This window comes from Oncorhynchus tshawytscha, linkage group LG18 (genome assembly GCF_018296145.1).
Source record: "Oncorhynchus tshawytscha isolate Ot180627B linkage group LG18, Otsh_v2.0, whole genome shotgun sequence".
NCBI lineage: Eukaryota > Metazoa > Chordata > Actinopteri > Salmoniformes > Salmonidae > Oncorhynchus > Oncorhynchus tshawytscha.
The window spans coordinates 35,246,354-35,266,126 of record NC_056446.1 but is presented as its reverse complement, the minus strand read 5'-3'; the positions used below and the strand labels follow the sequence as shown (position 1 = coordinate 35,266,126).

The following is a 19,773-nucleotide window of genomic DNA, read 5'->3' as shown; positions in this document are numbered from 1 at the left end:
ACAGGGGTTAGAGCAGGGTTTCCCAAACTCAGTCCTGGGGACTCTAAGGGGTGCATGTTTTGTTTTTTTCCCTAGCACTATACAGCTATACAGCTTGATTAGCTTGATTATTTGAATCAGCTGTATAGTGTTAGGGCAAAAAACAAAATGTGCACCCATTTGGGGCCCCCAGGACAGAGTCAGGGAAACGGTGGGTTAGACATATCCTGGCTAGATGTAGGGAAGCAGGAGTGAAGGAAAGGGGTTATACATCCTGGCTAGATGCAAGGAAACAGGAGGGAAGGAGGGGTTTAGAGATATCCTGGCTAGATGTTGGGAAACAGGAAGGAAGGACAGGGGATAGAGATATCCTGGCTAGATGTAGGGAAACAGGAGGGAAGGAGGAGTTTAGAGATATCCTGGCTAGATGTAGGGAAACAGGAGGGAAGGAGGAGTTTAGAGATATCCTGGCTAGATGTAGGGAAACAGGAGGGAAGGAGGAGTTTAGAGATATCCTGGCTAGATGTAGGGAAACAGGAGGGAAGGAGGAGTTTAGAGATCCTGGCTAGATGTAGGGAAACAGGAGGGAAGGAGGAGTTTAGAGATATCCTGGCTAGATGTAGGGAAACAGGAGGGAAGGAGGAGTTTAGAGATCCTGGCTAGATGTAGGGAAACAGGAGGGAAGGAGGAGTTTAGAGATATCCTGGCTAGATGTAGGGAAACAGGAGGGAAGGAGGGGTTTAGAGATATCCTGGCTAGATGTAGGGAAACAGGGGGGAAGGAGGAGTTTAGAGATATCCTGGCTAGATGTAGGGAAACAGGAGGGAATGAGGAGTTTAGAGATATCCTGGCTAGATGTAGGGAAACAGGAGGGAAGGAGGGGTTTAGAGATATCCTGGCTAGATGGAGGGAAGGAGGGGTTTAGAGATATCCTGGCTAGATGGAGGGAAACAGGAGGGAAGGAGGGGTTTAGAGATATCCTGGCTAGATGTAGGGAAACAGGAGGGAAGGAGGAGTTTAGAGATCCTGGCTAGATGTAGGGAAACAGGTGGGAAGGAGGAGTTTAGAGATATCCTGGCTAGATGTAGGGAAACAGGAGGGAAGGAGGAGTTTAGAGATATCCTGGCTAGATGTAGGGAAACAGGAGGGAAGGAGGAGTTTAGAGATATCCTGGCTAGATGTAGGGAAACAGGAGGGAATGAGGAGTTTAGAGATATCCTGGCTAGATGTAGGGAAACAGGAGGGAAGGAGGGGTTTAGAGATATCCTGGCTAGATGGAGGGAAGGAGGGGTTTAGAGATATCCTGGCTAGATGGAGGGAAACAGGAGGGAAGGAGGGGTTTAGAGATATCCTGGCTAGATGTAGGGAAACAGGAGGGAAGGAGGAGTTTAGAGATATCCTGGCTAGATGTAGGGAAACAGGAGGGAAGGAGGGTTTAGAGATATCCTGGCTAGATGTAGGGAAACAGGAGGGAAGGAGGGGTTTAGAGATATCCTGGCTAGATGTAGGGAAACAGGAGGGAAGGAGGAGTTTAGAGATATCCTGGCTAGATGTAGGGAAACAGGAGGGAAGGAGGGTTTAGAGATATCCTGGCTAGATGTAGGGAAACAGGAGGGAAGGAGGGGTTTAGAGATATCCTGGCTAGATGTAAGCTCAAGGCAGAACTATTACTGTACCAGCAGAGGAGAAATAGTTCATTATAGCTTCTCACAGGTATAATGATCAACATGATAAGTGTGATTCATGTTATACATTCACTGTGTAATATTAATGTATCTATGGTACTTGCTGATAAAGGGCTTTTTGTGAGATAAGTACCTTTGGGTTTTTTCCATCCTTGGCCAGCAGGGTGCGCAATCGCTCCTGAGAGGGAGGAGCGATGAAGATCACATAGGGCTTGAGGTTGGAGGACCAGAGCACCCGCAGTGACTGACACGGAGAGACCGAAGGGAAACAGCAGCAGGAGGAGGGGAGAAAATCAAAGGGAGATAGAGAATAGAGGAATAGCAGCGTGGATAGTAATGCTTTCAAAACATGATCTCAACTAGCGGCTAACAGTCCCACTTTAAACTAAACATAACTTTTAAGGCTTAAAAACCCTTCATGAACCATCCATAAGGCCTGTAAAGATGCTTAAAATGACATGCGACATAAAGTGTGGCACAAGGGCTAAACACCAGGTCACATCACCCATTATGTAGAATGACTTACTTGCACATGATTTATGAAGCATCTAATGTGGTGCTTATGAAGTGCTATGTAGGGCTTATGAAAATGTAGTTTCCTACCTTAGTGTGCAGGCACAGCAGACAGATCCTGCCTGAGTTGATGACCTGTCGAACCGAGTCACTGCTGGTGCCATACAAGTTCCTGTCGTACTCCCCAGACTCGATGAACTTCCCTGCTGCGTCGTCCGTCTCAAACGCCAGCCGGTTCACAAAGTGGTACTCCCTCCCATTCTTCTCATGTATCCGTGGGCTTCTCGTTGTATCTGAGTGATAACGATTGTTGAAATGAGAATTTGGTGTTGAATGTATGATAAATGTATAATTAAGTTTGTCTGGTCTATTGTAATAAAGAGTTAAAATTAAAAAAAGAAATGAGAATTTGTTAGAAGCTAATCTGTATGTATTGGTAACGTCGACCCTACCTGATTGAATTGCTGCAGTAATTTGTCAATGCTTCAAGTTATCAAACCCCATCAAACTTTATTTACAGTCTGTTTAAAAATCACAACACTTAAATAATATATAAAAACCTAACAGGACACGAACTGAACCTCCCACAAGAACAAGTGGAACTTGTTCCCATCACAAGTCTTGCCCCGCCCCCCAATCCCCTGCTCTGATTGGTCTACTTACGTGGCACGGCGCTGGCGAATCTGTCCGGCTGGATTGACAGCAACCTCCGCCGCAGCTCGTCCTGCCCGCTGTTGGGCGGACCAATCAGGGCGATGGGTCGCTTGCGACTGGCCGGCTGGTGGTAGAGCGCCATCTCATCATAGGTCAGGATGTCATCGGCGGAGTAGTCTGGGCGCGACAGAGGTAAGTAGAGAGGTTGGGGTTTACTGAAGGTGTTGCAGATCGAAATGTTACAGAAATGTTACTCTATATACATATCAAAATGAATATGTTATGTAGAACATATATACCTATCAGAATATTCCACAACATTCAGCTGAGGGGGAACATGACAGATAGAAATTCCATGAATAGAGCAGGCATGATTACTGGGTACATGTCAGAGGCATATCTGTTCTACCCAATCCATTCATTTCTGAATGTGCCCCAGAGTCCAGCCTCCTGTGTGCCAACAAGACTGAGGTAATAAGACTTCCTGCTAGGAGAGGACTTTCCACTCTCATACTTTAACTCTAAGACACACCAGTAACATAGGCTGGCCGAGAGTACTTAGCACCTCTGAATGTAATGTCCGAACCGAGTTCGCACCGATTTTACAGTGCCTTCGGAAAGTATTCAGACCACATTTGTTCAGGTTACAGCCTCATTCTAAAATGGAGAAACATATATTTTTTTAAATCTTATCAATCTATCTATACACAATAACAAAGAAGAAACTTTTTTTTAAATTGTTGCTAATTTACAAAATATATGTTGAAGCACCTTTGGCATCAATTACAGCCTCGAGTCTTATTGGGTACAACGCTACAAGCTTGGTACATCTATATTTACAGAGTTTCTCCCATTCTTCTCTGCAGGTCCTCTGTCCGATTGGATGGGGAGCATCACTGCACAGCTATTTCCAGGTCTCTCCAGAGATGTTCAATCAGGTTCAAGTCCACTCAAGGACATTCAGAGACTTGTTCCGAAGCCACTCCTGCATTGTCTTGGCTGTGTGCTTAGGATTCTTTTGCTGTTGGAAGGTGAACCTTCGCTCCAGTCTGAGGTTCTGAGCGCACTGGAGCAGGTTTTCATCAAGGATCTCTCTGTACTTTGCTCCATTCATCTTTGCCTCGATTCTGACTAGTCTCCCAGTCCCTGCCACTGAAAAACATCCCCACAGCATGATGCCGCCACCAACATGCTTCACCATAGAGATGGTGTCAGGTTTCCTCCAGACGTGATGCTTGGCATTCCGGCCAAAGAGTTCAATCTTGGTTTCATCAGACCAGAGAATCTTGTTTCTCATGGTCTGAGAGTCTTTAGGTGCCTTTTGGCAAACTCCAAGTGGGTTGTCATGTGCCTTTTACTGAGGAGTGGCTTCCGTCTGGCCACTCTACCATAAAGGCCTGATTGCTGGAGTTCTGCAGCGATGGTTGTCCTTCTGGAAGGTTCTCCCATCTCCACAGAGAAACTCTGGAGCTCTGTCAGAGTGACCATCCGGTTCTTGGTCACCTCCCTGACCAAGGCCCTTCTCCCCTGATTGCTCAGTTTGGCCGGGCGGCCAGCTCTAGGAAGAGTCTTGGTGGTTCCAAACTTCTTCCAATTAAGAATGATGGAGGCAACTATGTCCTTGGGGACCTTCAATGCTGCAGAAATGTTTTGGTTCCTTCCCCAGATCTGTGCCTCGACACAATCCTGTCTCTGAGCTCTACGGACAATTCCTTCGACCTCATGGCTTGGTTTTTACTCTGACATGCACTGTCAGCTGACCTTATATAGACAGGTGTGTGCCTTTCCAAATCGGTTCCAATCAATTGAATTTACCACAGGTGGTAGAAAGATCAAGGATGATATATTTAAACTAGATGCAACTGAGTCTCAAGCCTCATAGCAAAAGGGCTGAATACTTATGTAAATAAGATATTTCAGTTTTTAATTTTTAAAAACCTATTTTCGCTTTGTCATTATGGGGTACTGTGTGTAGATTGCTGAGGATGTTTTATTTATTTAATCCATTTTGGAATAAGGCTGTAACTTAACTACATGTGTAAAAAGTCAATGGGTCTGAATACTTTCCAAAGGAACTTTACAATCGTCTGAAAATCTATTATAATGTACATAGGGACATTGAGAGAGAGAGATGCCAAGTCCCAAATCGACCCCTATACCTATGGGGTGTCTATGACCTATGCCCTCCTATGTGGTGGATATCTGAGACGACTTGACAGGTGTGAGCAATATGGTAGTAGCTCCACCTCTGATAGGCTAAGTGGAATTTTCACCATATTCCTCACACCAATCAAATATCCACAAGTGCATAGGGGTCTAGCAGTCAATTTGGGATTGGACCAAAAAGATGTAGGAGAAAGAACTAGCCTTACCAACGTTGCTGCTGGGGTTGTACATGGTTTTCTTCCTCAGCTTTTTGTTCTTCTTTGAACACCAAAGCTTCCCTGGAGAAAATGAGAAGTGGAAAATGATCAACGGATGATTTAGAGCATATCAGATCATAATGATTGTGTGTGTGTGTGTGTGTGTGTGTGTGTGTGTGTGTGTGTGTGTGTGTGTGTGTGTGTGTGTGTGTGTGTGTGTGTGTGTGTGTGCGTGTGTGCGTGTGTGTGTGTGCGTGTGTGCGTGTGTGTGTGTGTGTGTGTGTGTGTGTGTGTGTGTGTGTATGCATGCTTGTGTTTAGATACATGTGATAGTGCCTGGAGTGTGTAACTGAGCAGTATATATAGTAATCCCCTTACCTGGGCTGTCAGGATTCCTGTCCACAATGGTTTTCTTCATAGCTTCTCTCTGCTGCTGGAAGCTCTTCCCTGGGAGACAGAAACATTTACTTGGAGGAATAAATGAAGGGGTTGTTAGGTTTGTTAGGGTTGGGGTTGGGGTTAGGGTTGTTAGGGTTGGGGTTAGGGTTGGGGTTGGGGTTAGGGTTGTTAGGGTTAGGGTTGGGGTTAGGGTTGGGTACCTGGTTAGCCCGGCTTGGTTGGGGTTAGGGTTGGGGTTAGGGTTGGGTACCTGGTACTAGCCCGGCTAGGGGCTGGTTGGGGTTAGGGTTGGGGTTAGGGTTGGGTACCTGGTACTAGCCCGGCTAGGGGCTGGTTGGGGTTAGGGTTGGGTACCTGGTACTAGCCCGGCTAGGGGCTGGTTGGGGTTAGGGTTGGGTACCTGGTACTAGCCCGGCTAGGGGCTGGTTGGGGTTAGGGTTGGGGTTAGGGTTGGGTACCTGGTACTAGCCCGGCTAGGGGCTGGTTGGGGTTAGGGTTGGGGTTAGGGTTGGGTACCTGTTACTAGGTACTGGTTGGGGTTAGGCCCCTGGCTAGCCCGGCTAGGGGCTGGTTGGGGTTAGGGTTGGGGTTAGGGTTGGGGTTAGGGTTGGGTACCTGTTACTAGCCCGGCTAGGGGCTGGTTGGGGTTAGGGTTGGGTACCTGGTACTAGCCCGGCTAGGGGCTGGTTGTCCTCATCTCCCTCCCGGTAGGCCTGCCACCAGTTGGGGTCGTCCTGGCTGATAATGTGGAGGATGTCTCCCTTCCGGAAGGACAGGCCCAGCTCCCTGCACGGCACGTACGGGTCATCAGATGGGTCGTAGTTAAAATACGCCCTCACGTGCATCTGAACACATGGGTGACATGATCATCATCATCATCGCTCAGAAGAATTTAGTAACTGATTATGATGTAATAATTGAACACACATGTTGTGCATGCACGCAGACAGGCACGTGCACACACACACACACACACCACTCACACCAGTCACACACCCTGAAGGAGCCTTACCACCGTCTCTCTGTGTGGGGGAGTTTTCTTCTGAGAGCTGGGGATGAGGAGGAAGGTCAAAGTGCCATGCATCTCCGTCTGAGGAGAGAGACCAATGACACTGAGTACAATCCACAGTACATGGAATCAGCTTAATTCAAATTAACTAAGCATCTCCGTCTGAGGAGAGAGACCAATCTACAGTACATGGAATCAGCTTCATTCAAATTAACTAAGTATTACACAATGTAGTGTCATGTACTGTAATGTTTTGTGGTTTCAAGAATGAGGAAAGATGGGGTCGAGCCGAGGCTGCATAAAATGTTATATGAATCAGATCTGATGGCATCAAAGCCACATACTGACACCAGTCAATGGGCACATTATGTGTGTGTCTGTGCATGTTTTTTATTAGACTTATTTAACTAGGTAACTCAGTGAAGAACAAATTCTTATTTGCAATGACGGCCTACCAAACAGCCTCCTGCGGGGACGGAGGATTAAAAATATATATCGCAAAACACGCATCTCGACAAGAGGGACACCACAACACTACATAAAGAGAGACCTAAGACAACAACACAGCATGGCAGCAACACAACATGGTAGCAGCACAATATGGTAGCAGCACAACATGGTAGCAGCGCAAAACATGGTACAAACATTATTGGGCACAGACAACAGCACAAAGGTCAAGAAGGTAGAGACAACAATACATCACGTGAAGCAGCCACACTGTCAGTAAGAGTGAAGTACTGTCAGTAAGAGTGAAGTACTGTCAGTAAGAGTGAAGTACTGTCAGTAAGAGTGAAGTACTGTCAGTAAGAGTGTCCATGATTGAGTCTTTGAATGAAGAGATGAAGAAAAACTGTCCAGTTTGAGTGTTTTTTGCAGCTCGTTCCAGTCGCTAGCTGCAACAAACTGAAAAGAGGCGCGACCCAGGGATGTGTGTGTGTGTGATATCCAGTGTGAGCGATTCTCAATGAACCAATTCCTCACCAGAAGGTCATGGACCTCATTGACGTTTTTCCCACGGACGGGCACGCCGTTGATCTGCAGGATCTCATCTCCCTCGGCCAGTAGTCCACTCCGCTCGGCTGTCCCGCCCTTCACCACACGACTCACCACCACGCTGTCCATCTCGTTACGAACTGTGGCTCCCTGGGGACAAGACACACAGGCAAATACACTACCAGTCAGATAGACTTATCAGTACAAACCACCTAGATGTACTTGACATAAAGACACCAACTAGAAAGACAAGTCTACATCAGGGAATTTACAATACAGTACAGTACTATACAAATACAGTACATTATTATTATTATATTTTTTAAGTTTAACCTTTATTTAACTAGGCAAGTCAGTTAAGAACAAATTCTTATTTACAATGACGGCCTGCCAGGGAACAGTTGGTTAACTGCCTTGTTCAGGGGCAGAACGACAGATTTTTACCTTGTCAGCTCGGGGATTCAATCCAGCAACCTCTTGATTGTTTTAATCAGATGAGTGTGTGTGTGTGTGTGTCTTACCAGAGGCATGTCACCGGCCTTCTCCAGCCGCACCAGTTTGACGGTCTCTCCCATGTACTGAATCACACTCTCTTCTGGGTCCGGCTCCAACTCCTGCTCTGCCACCCTGTCATGGGCCTGTATCAGAGCCTGGGAGAGACAACACACAGGTACATGGGAGACAAGGAGTGTGTGTGCCGTGGAAACTGGGTGTTTATTCCATTTGATTGTTGTAGTAATGACTTGGATGAATTGGAGCTTTTTGATACACAGTGCACACACAACTCACAACACAACACAACTCACAACACAACACAACTCACAACACAACACAACTCACAACACAACTCACAACACAACACAACTCACAACACAACACAACTCACAACTGTGGCTCACAACACAACACAAGACACAACTCACAACAAACTCAACTCACAACACAGTCAGATCACAACCCAACTCACAACACACAACACAACACAACTCACAAACAACACAACTCAGATGTACAACTCACAACACAACTCAAACACACACAACTCACAAACACAAGTCACACACAACTCACAACACAACTCACAACACAACACAACTCACATCACAACCCAACTCACAACACAACACAACTCACAATACAACATAACTCACAACACATCACAACCCAACTTACACACAGGCAACTCACAACACAACACAACACACAACACAACTCACAACACAACACAACTCACAACCATCACAACCCAACTCACAACACAACACAACTCACAACACAACACAACACAACTCACAACACAACCCAACTCAGGGGCAGAACACAACTTTTAACCACAACACAACTCATCACAATCCAACTCAAACACAACACAACTGTTTTAATCAGATAACTCACAACACATCACAACCCAACTCACAACACAACACAACTCACAACACAACACAACACACAACACAACTCACAACATAACTCACAACACATCACAACTCACATGTCACAACACAACACAACTCACAACACAGTTTAACTCACAACTCCACAACCCAACTGAATCACACAACTCTTCTGGGTCACAACACAACTCCTGCACAACACAACTCACAACACACAACACAACTGTCATCACAACCCAACTCACAACACAACACAACTCCAACACAACATAACTCACAACACATCACAACCCAACTCACAACACAACACAACTCACAACACAACACAACACACAACACAACTCACAACACAACTCACAACACATTCCATTTGATTGTTGTCACAAACAACTCACAACAATCACAGCCCAACACAACTCACAGTAACTCACAACACATCACTCACAACACAACACAACTCACAACACAACACAACTCACAACACATCACAACCCAAACACAACTCACAACACAACAAACTCAAATCAAATCAACTTTATTTATACAGCCCAACTCACAACACAACACAACTCACAACTGAACATCTCACAACACAACATAACTCACAACACATCACAACCCAAACAACACAACCCAACTCAAAAACCAACTCACAACACAACACAACACACAACACAACTCACAACACACAACACAACACACAACACAACACAACTCACAACACAACATAACTCACAACACATCACAACCCAACTCACAACACACAACACAACACAACACACAACACATCACAACCCAACACACAACACAACACACAACACATCACAACCCAACACAACTCACAACACAACATAACTCACAACACATCACAACCCAACTCACAACACACAACACAACACACAACACAACACACAACACATCACAACACAACACAACTCACAACACAACACAACTCACAACACAACTCACAACACAACACAACACAACTCACAACACAACACAACTCACAACACATCACAACACAACTCACAACAACACACTTTCATATTCACCAGTTATTGTAAATAACTGGGAGGAAATTGAAACTCGGCTTCCATCCCTTATGATTAAACATGCACATTTTACCCAAAGCCCACCCTGTCTCTCTCTTCCTCCCTCCCTCAACACCAGCCGACAGCAGACTCCACCTCTAAGCCAAGATTTCCCCCTCACTTCATTTAAGGTGACGGGCTCTCCGTATGCCGCAATTAATAACCGTTAAACCAAATGAGTGTCTTTATCCCGCAGAAGAGAGACCTAGGAGGGCAGAAAGGAGGGCTGACTGAGGGCTGGCTAAGCTTCCAGCGTACACACAATCCCTCTTAATCTGCCCTGCATTTACGAGGCAGGATTCACCTCCATCAATCATAAAAACACCTCGATCTCGAGAAGGATGAGGAGGAAGGGAAATGAGGAGAAGAGGGAGAGAGAGGGAGGCAGTTCCTAGCAAGTTACCTATTCACTACCATTTTACATGGGGGGGTTGTTGATCTGTTTACCTGTGTGTGTCTGTGTGTGTGTAGCTAGGGTGAGGGTCGTTAACCGGGGTCAGATAGTGGGAAGGGTCACGTTCCGCAGCATAACCGGAGGGAGGGATAATCCACTGCCTGTTGGTTGCCATGGCGGCAAATGCCTGTGTTTAATTGGACATGATGCCCAGTGGAGTCAATGGAGCAACAGTGGGGTTTGGCAGGTCACACAGTCACATGGTCACGGTCACATGTCGGCACACAACTAGTCTCGGAATTCCCAGACCTAGGGCAACAGCTCATTGGTACATTGTGGGAGGAAAGGCGTCTGTCTAGGGAGACTAGCATGCAAGACCAGGGCCCGGATCCTCTCTATATTCTACTGATTGCACCTTCTAGGGTATACAGCACAAGAGGCTGGTGAGGGGAGGATGGCTTACTTAATTTTGTTCCAGCCATTACTATGAGCCCTTCCTCCCAATGAAGGTGCCACCAGCGGTACACAGTAGGTGTTGAGCCTCTCAGTTGCCCAGTTGTAGTATGTTATTTCTTTCCTTGTCTTCACACATCCATCCCTCCTCACCGCCTACGACATAATCTCTTTCTGCAACGGCATGACAGTGCACTACGAGTGTCTACTTAGAGAGCGGTGTCAACACCAGGCTGGCACACGGACCTGGGGTCATTCATGTAAAGGCCAGCCGTAAGCCATCCATACTGAGTGACCTGTCTGTATGCGTGTTGGGCTGGACACTGACCTGGGGTCATTCATGTAAAGGCCAGCCGTAAGCCATCCATACTGAGTGACCTGTCTGTATGCGTGTTGGGCTGGACACTGACCAGCAAGGCAACTCTTGTGCTACCCTGCAAATCGATGACATGCTCAAGCTGGAAGCACAAACAAAGGCAGTTCTGTGTGCAAGCTGGATGCACTGTCATCATGTTAACCATCTAAACTCCAAAACCCACAATGCCCTGTTCTATCACCTATACAAGAGGTTATTAAAGACTTAGACAGGGCAGCCCATAGAGTTAGGGCTGTTTCCCATGCCCTTTAGTTCAGTCGCAGAGCCGAGCCACATAAAGAGCCGAGCCACATAAAACCCACTGATCAGTGACTTCCCAGAGCTCCTCTGGAGGAGGCTGATGTCAGACTGGATAACAGTGACGATGGTTCAGGGTTTCACATGAACGTATAGTACTGTGCAAAAGTTTTAGGCAGATGTTTGGTATAATTGTTTAATACACCTGACTATATGCCTACAAAATCCCTGACTTGTGCAAGTGAACCTACAATAATTGATGCTGTTATGAAGGCAAAGGGTGGTCACACCAAATATTGATTTGATGTAGATATTTCTTCTGTTCACTCACTTTGCATTTTGTTAATTGATAAATATAATCTATTAACATGTCTATTTTTAAAAGCATTCTTACTTTCTTACATTCTTACTAAAGCATTCTTACAATTTTTCAAACCTGCCTAAAACATTTCCACAGTACAGTATATGGAGCCTATGGTACAGTATATAGAACCTATGGTACAGTATATGCAGCCTATGGTACAGTATATGGAGCCTATGGTACAGTATATAGAACCTATGGTACAGTATATGGAGCCTATGGTACAGTATATAGAACCTATGGTACAGTATATGGAGCCTATGGTACAGTATATAGAACCTATGATACAGTATATGGAGCCTATGGTACAGTATATATAACCTATGGTACAGTATATGCAGCCTATGGTGCAGTTTATGGAGCCTATGGTACAGTATATGCAGCCTATGGTACAGTATATGCAGCCTATGGTACAGTATATGGAGCCTATGGTACAGTATATATAACCTATGGTACAGTATATGCAGCCTATGATACAGTATATGGAGCCTATGGTACAGCATATATAACATATGGTACAGTATATGCAGCCTACGATACAGTATATGGAGCATATTCACATATATCTCAGTAACACTGACAAATTCCAAATCGGGATTTGATCCATAGTACCTCTCAGGTGGCCAGCTCGGGAACACTGACACGGTTAAGGGTTGAGTTCTGGTGTGTCCCAGGTCTCTTACCTGGAGGTGGGGAGTGGTGAGTAGGTTACTGAGCTCTACACCCTCTTTATGTTGAGTGGACTGGAGGATGTATTGCACCTGGACAGAGAGAGGGAAAGAGATGGGAAAGGAGAGGGAAAGAGAGAGAGGGGAGGGAATGAGAGGAAGAGGGAGAGTTCAAGAGAGGAGGTGAAGAGATTGTAAGAAAGAGAGAGCGAGAGACAGCGAGCAAGAGAAAGGGGTCAGATTAAGGTAAACTGTATAAGTAGCACTACATCAGCATCATTGGTCATCTGGAATAGTGATGCAGTTCAAACTGTTCATGACTTAATAACATCACCAGCCATCTTGAAAACTCCTCCTTGAGGCTCTATGCGTGATTCAACATGACAGTTCAATTATTCAACTTCCTGACCACCAGTCATGAGTCGACACATTGTCAACAAGCTAGCAAAGGCTTTAGTCATTCCTCAGAAGTAACTTCGCAGTACATCATTGTTAAAACCACCGATGGTACATCTGCTCTGCTTGTCATCGTCTTCCCCAGTACACGTGTAAATATTGGACTTTATATGGCCCCTTCCTGTATTATACTGATGCTAAAATGTTTATTCTATTCCACTGAGCCATTTACTTTATGTTCATATTCTTATCTTGCATAATTTCTTATTGTTGTTGCATTGTCGAGAAGGAACCTAAAACAAAGCATTTCATTGGACGATGTCTACCATGTGTAGACAGTGTCAGCTTTATGACTGAGAGCTCATGTGCTATCAGAGGTATTTTGTCCAAATACGAACGCCATAACAGTAAATATTTTGTTCTTACGTGAAGGTCATGTCAAAGACCATTCTGCTGTTAAGATGACCAACTGGATTCCTTCACACAGACAGGTTGGCTGCTCTCTAATAAGTCGCAGTGGGGTTTCCCATTCCAGACACTCTACTGTAACGGGACTTAGTCTCTGCCCAAATGGCACCCTCTGGTCAAAAGAAGTGCATGTAGGGAATAGACTGCCATTTGGAACTACTTCTTCTCTCTGGCTGTTGCCTTGGAAATTAAAGACCCTGAATTAATCTCCCAACATGTGAGGTCAAACAGAAGCATGAGGAGTTGGTTCTACTGTCATGACGTTGGTGTTTCTACAGTCGGCCTTTTAACAGCTTCATGGTCCTCAGAATGATCACAATCCAGACAGATCCACAATTCCTTTGTCATCATCATCATAGAAAAATATAAAAAACAGCCCATTTCAAGAAGAGAATCCCCAGTCCTCTCTTTCCCACCACCCCTGTATTCTCCTCCCTCCTTCCCCTCATCCATCCGTCTCACTCCCTCTATACCTCTATCCACCCCTTTATCCCCCCCCTCTATCGCTCTCTCTAGCCCTCCTCCCTCCTTCCCCTCATCCATCCGTCTCACTCCCTCTATACCTCTATCCACCCCTTTATCCCCCCTCTCTATCGCTCTCTCTAGCCCTCCTCCCCCTCATCCATCCGTCTCACTCCCTCTATACCTCTATCCCCCATCCCTATATCCCCCCTCTATCGCTCTCTCTAGCCCTCCTCCCTCCCACTCCCTGGCTCTATCTTAGCTCATCCTTTACACTAATCAAAGCTCTCTGTAATGAGGTGACACTTTCCCCCCTTCCCCCGCCTCCTCCTCTCCTCTCCTCTCCACCTCCCTCCAGCCCATGCCCCTCTACCCTGTAAGCTGCTGGAGTTTCTTTTTCTGGCTGTGGCACATCCTCGGCCACTTCCTTCCAGGCCCCGGGGCTGCTGGGAGATTACCTGGCCCCGAGGGCCAATCAGGAAGGCCCACGCCACCAGCCACTTAATTTAGACACACCGTCCACTGGCTCAAACTATTACCACCTTGCTAAGTATCTCCTGGTGCTGTGCCAGCTGCTCTGGGTGATTGTCTGCATGTATTTACTGTATGAACAGAGATGGTGTGTGTGTGTGTGTGTGAGAGAAAGATCAGTATCTCACTGACCGAGGTCCTCCTCCGAAGCCTACATGCGTGTCCTTAATGTCATCTTCACATCACAAGAGCAATGGTACCGATGTGCTATTTTCAGTCCAAATGAACCCTTAAAAGCAGCCTCTTTGTCAGTTATCATATGTTGACTGGTTTACCGACAGATTTCCTATAGAAATCAGACCTGGGTCCAAGTACTATTTATTTTCATTAAAATGCCTGAGTATTTTATTGGGCCTGCTGCAGAGTGCCAAATGGACGAGGTTTACACTTTGGTTCCAACGCGCCAGGCAAGCTCAGTCAAGTGCAGCTAAATCATTTGGAAGAAAAGCTAATACTATTTGAACCATGGTCTGATAGAAGTCACACTGTTTGTTCTACCTGGACCAGCACGTAATACATGCTTGTTCTCCCCCTACCTTCTGACCAATACATCTGTGATAGAAGATCCATTTCATTTCTAGATCAAATCAAGATCACTAGAGTGCTAGAGAATTTCACTCTACCTCCAGGCAGAGGCCCTGGGCCTGGGAGGTGAGGGGCAAGGGCGGGCTGCAGCGCGGCTGCATCTGCTGGGTCACGGCACTGTGGATGGTGAAGGCGCTCTGGAAGTCCTCCTTGTGCAGCATGCCCAGCACCAGAGCCACGTCGGCCTGCGATTGGGTGTCCACTAGGCAGCTCTGCACCCGTCGTAGGGCCTCCAGCAGATCTTCCAGCTCTGGGTAGAGAAAAGTAGGGAGAGCCAAATCAAAATGTACTCGTCATATTCACAGGCTACAGCGGGGTGTAAACCGTGCAATGAAATGCTTACTTGCGAACTATATCAACAGTGCAGTAAAATATCAAAAGAAGTCCAAATTTAAATCTCAACAATAACACCATAATGTAACATGTAGTAAAGGTGTAATACAAAGAAGGCAATAAACAATATAAAACAATTAGAAAAAGAGGTTGATTAGCCTCAACTGCCTCATTTCCAGTATCATTCATCTCTGTGTGAGGAGTTGTTTACTAGGGCCAGAGAGAGAGAGGTTCAACATGCTGTTACCTCCTGTAATGCCTGTGACCTTTAACATTTAACAGACCAAAGTGGTACATTTGTCCACAAGGAATTTTCAGAAAGTAAAAATCACATGTCTCTCGGTTTCAAACCTCTCTGGCGCTAGCAAGCGCTTGCTCACACAGAGACAGCGTGGGAATTTTAAAGTCACGTTACTAATGGGATATTGTCATGCCAAAGTCAATTCTGGTGCCAAAACCTGTTTGGGGCTGTTTGAGATATTCTGCACCCCAGACAGGATTTGACATCTGCATCAAGTTTGGCCTGAAGGTACCACCTACATATAGCGACTCTGAGGAGCACAGTGACACCAGGGGAAAGGGGGGGCTAAAGCATTGCTTACACGGCCCTCCCTACTGTTCTAAACCAGTAGGTGTTCTGTTTAACTGACCAGCTACATGGATTAATACATGGATTTCATATAAACCACCGATTACAACAGCTTACTTGATTAATGTTATCTAGACAGTGATCTCCTAAAGGGGCGTTTACCTGAGATAAGAAGCAGTGAGTGTGTGTGTGTGTGTGTGTGCGCATGTGCATGTGCATGTCCCCTCCACTAAAACCGGTCGGCAGCAACAACCACAACCTACTGTCTCCTCTAAGGCTAACCAACTAACATGAAAACAAATTCTCGGAGGAACAATTTTGTTTCACCTCAAAAGATATTAAATTCACTTCAAAAATACAATCAAATGAAATTTTATTGGTCACATACACATATTTAGCAAATGTTATTGCGGTTGTAGTGATTCACACGAAACGATTCACAACGATACAAATATAAAAGAATGGAATTAAAAAAGATCTAAATATTAGATTGAGCAATGTCAGAGTGGCATTGACTAAAATACAGCAGAATAGAATACAGTATTTACATATGAGTTGAGTAAAGCAGTATGTAAACATTATTAAAGTGTCTAGTGTTCCATTATTAAAGTGGCCAGTATGTATATAAGCTGCAGGGTTACATGACAGGGTGGAAGCCAGCTAGTGATGGCTATTTAACAGTCTGATGGCCTTGAGATAGAAGCTGTTTTTCAGTCTCTCGGTCCCAGCTTTGATGCACCTGTACTGACCTCGCCTTCTGGATGATAGCAGGCTGAACAGGCCGTGGCTCGGGTGGTTGATGTCCTTGATGATCGTTTAGGCCTTCCTGTGACATCGGGTGTGTAGTTGTCCAGGAGGGCAGGTAATTTGCCCCCGGTGATGCATTGGGCTGACCACACCACCCTCTGGAGGGCCCTGCGGTTGCGGGCGGTGCATTTGCCATACCAGGTGTTGATACAGCCCGACAGAATGCTCTCAATTGTGCACCTGTAAGAGTTTGTGAGGGTTTTAGGGGTGAAGCCAAATTTCTTCAGCCTCCTGAGGTTGAAGAGACGCTGTTGCGCCTTCACCACACTGTCTGTGTGGGTGGACCATTTCAGATCGTCAGTGATGTATACACCGAGGAACTTGAAACTTTCCACCTTCTCCACTGCGGTCACATTGATGTGGACAGGGACGAGCTCCATCCAATGTTTCCTGAAGTCCACGAGCAGCTCCTTTGTTTTGTTCATGTTGAGTGAGAGGGTACTTTCCTGGCACCACTCTCCCAGGGCCCTCACCTCCTACCTGCAGGCTGTCTCGTCATTGTTGGTAATCTGGCCTACTACTGTTGTCACGTTCGTCGTAATGAGTAGACCAAGGCACAGCATGAATAGAGTTCCACATATTGTTAATAAACTGAAACTCACCAAAACAAAACAATAAAGCATAAATGAAACGTGAAGCTACTGGTGTGCACTCAGGCAAGTCAATGTAAGACAAGATCCCACAAACACAAATGAGAAAGGGCTACCTAAATATGATCCCCAATTAGAGACAACGATAAACAGCTGTCTCTGATTGGGAACCATATCAGGCCAACATAGACATACAAAAAACCTAGATGACCCACCCTAGTCACTATCACACCCCAACCAACAGAGAATAAACAGTTTACTATGGTCAGGGCGTGACAACTGTTGTGTCGTCTGCAAACTTGATTGAGTTGGAGGCGTGCGTGCGTGGCCATGCAGTAATGGGTGAACAGTGAGTACAGGAGTGGACTGAGCACGCACCCTTGTGGGGCCCCTGTGTTGAGGTTCAGCGAATTGGAGGTGTTGTTTCCTACCCAGTTGCACAGGGTGGGGTTCAGACCCAGGGCCCCGAGCATAATGATGAGCTTGGAGGGTACTATGGTGTTGAATGCTGAGCTATAAATAAATAAACTCTTAAATAAATAAGACCTACACCACATTACTCAACACTAGTGAGACTCATGTCACCTACGGAAGGCCTACACTATATTGAAAAATATGACGTGACTGCGCCAATAATTAAATATTGTCACGTGTGCTCCCTCTCCGGCCTCTAGGTCACCAGGCTGGTCGTTATGGCGTACACCTGTCATCATCGTTACACGCACCTGCGCGTCATCAGACTCACCTGGTCTTCATCACTTCCCTGATTACCTTCCCTATATATGTCACTCCCGTTGGTTCCTTCCCTATATATATATGTCACTCCCGTTGGTTCCTTCCCTATATATGTCACTCCCGTTGGTTCCTTCCCTATATATGTCACTCCCGTTGGTTCCTTCCCTATATATATATGTCACTCCCGTTGGTTCCTTCCCTATATATGTCACTCCCGTTGGTTCCTTCCCTATATATGTCACTCCCGTTGGTTCCTTCCCTATATATGTCACTCCCGTTGGTTCCTTCCCTATATATGTCCTCCCGTTGGTTCCTTCCCTATATGTCACTCCCGTTGGTTCCTTCCCTATATATATATATATGTCACTCCCGTTGGTTCCTTCCCTATATATGTCACTCCCGTTGGTTCCTTCCCTATATATGTCACTCCCGTTCCTTCCTTCCCCCGTTGGTATATATATGTCACTCCCGTTGGTTCCTTCCCTATATATATATGTCACTCCCGTTGGTTCCTTCCCTATATATATATATGTCACTCCCGTTGGTTCCTTCCCTATATATGTCACTCCCGTTGGTTCCTTCCCTATATATATATATGTCACTCCCGTTGGTTCCTTCCCTATATATATATGACACTCCCGTTGGTTCCTTCCCTATATATATATATGTCACTCCCGTTGGTTCCTTCCCTATATATATATATGTCACTCCCGTTGGTTCCTTCCCTATATATATATGTCACTCCCGTTGGTTCCTTCCCTATATATATATGTCACTCCCGTTGGTTCCTTCCCTATATATGTCACTCCCGTTGGTTCCTTCCCTATATATATATGTCACTCCCGTTGGTTCCTTCCCTATATATATATATGTCACTCCCGTTGGTTCCTTCCCTATATATGTCACTCCCGTTGGTTCCTTCCCTATATATATATATATGTCACTCCCGTTGGTTCCTTCCCTATATATATATGACACTCCCGTTGGTTCCTTCCCTATATATATATATGTCACTCCCGTTGGTTCCTTCCCTATATATATATATGTCACTCCCGTTGGTTCCTTCCCTATATATATATGTCACTCCCGTTGGTTCCTTCCCTATATATATATGTCACTCCCGTTGGTTCCTTCCCTATATATGTCACTCCCGTTGGTTCCTTCCCTATATATATATGGTTCCTTCCCTATATATATATGTCACTCCCGTTGGTTCCTTCCCTATATATATATGTCACTCCCGTTGGTTCCTTCCCTATATATGTCACTCCCGTTGGTTCCTTCCCTATATATGTCACTCCCGTTGGTTCCTTCCCTATATATGTCACTCCCGTTGGTTCCTTCCCTATATATGTCACTCCCGTTGGTTCCTTCCCTATATATATATGTCACTCCCGTTGGTTCCTTCCCTATATATATATGTCACTCCCGTTGGTTCCTTCCCTATATATATATGTCACTCCCGTTGGTTCCTTCCCTATATATGTCACTCCCGTTGGTTCCTTCCCTATATATGTCACTCCCGTTGGTTCCTTCCCTTCACTCCCGTTGGTTCCTTCCCTATATATATATGTATTCCTTCCCTATATATATATGTCACTCCCGTTGGTTCCTTCCCTATATATATGTCACTCCCGTTGGTTCCTTCCCTATATATATATGTCACTCCCGTTGGTTCCTTCCCTATATATGTCACTCCCGTTGGTTC

At 45.6% G+C, this 19,773-nt stretch overlaps 1 protein-coding gene across 2 annotated transcripts in view; it reads right to left on the bottom strand.

Moving 5' to 3' along the window:
- LOC112217933 (protein PALS1-like) overlaps positions 1-19,773 on the bottom strand; it is a 29,808-nt gene that overhangs the window by 2,031 nt on the left and 8,004 nt on the right. For both annotated transcript variants that reach the window (XM_042300979.1, XM_042300978.1), the window contains exons 3-13: positions 15,050-15,261; positions 12,585-12,662; positions 8,117-8,245; positions 7,584-7,745; positions 6,606-6,683; positions 6,255-6,438; positions 5,573-5,641; positions 5,204-5,275; positions 2,841-3,008; positions 2,268-2,470; positions 1,798-1,908 (exon numbers count right to left, since the gene is read on the bottom strand). In XM_042300979.1, the coding sequence (XP_042156913.1) occupies positions 1,798-1,908; positions 2,268-2,470; positions 2,841-3,008; positions 5,204-5,275; positions 5,573-5,641; positions 6,255-6,438; positions 6,606-6,683; positions 7,584-7,745; positions 8,117-8,245; positions 12,585-12,662; positions 15,050-15,261 (1,466 nt within the window). The remainder of the gene's footprint in view (positions 1-1,797; positions 1,909-2,267; positions 2,471-2,840; positions 3,009-5,203; positions 5,276-5,572; positions 5,642-6,254; positions 6,439-6,605; positions 6,684-7,583; positions 7,746-8,116; positions 8,246-12,584; positions 12,663-15,049; positions 15,262-19,773) is intronic.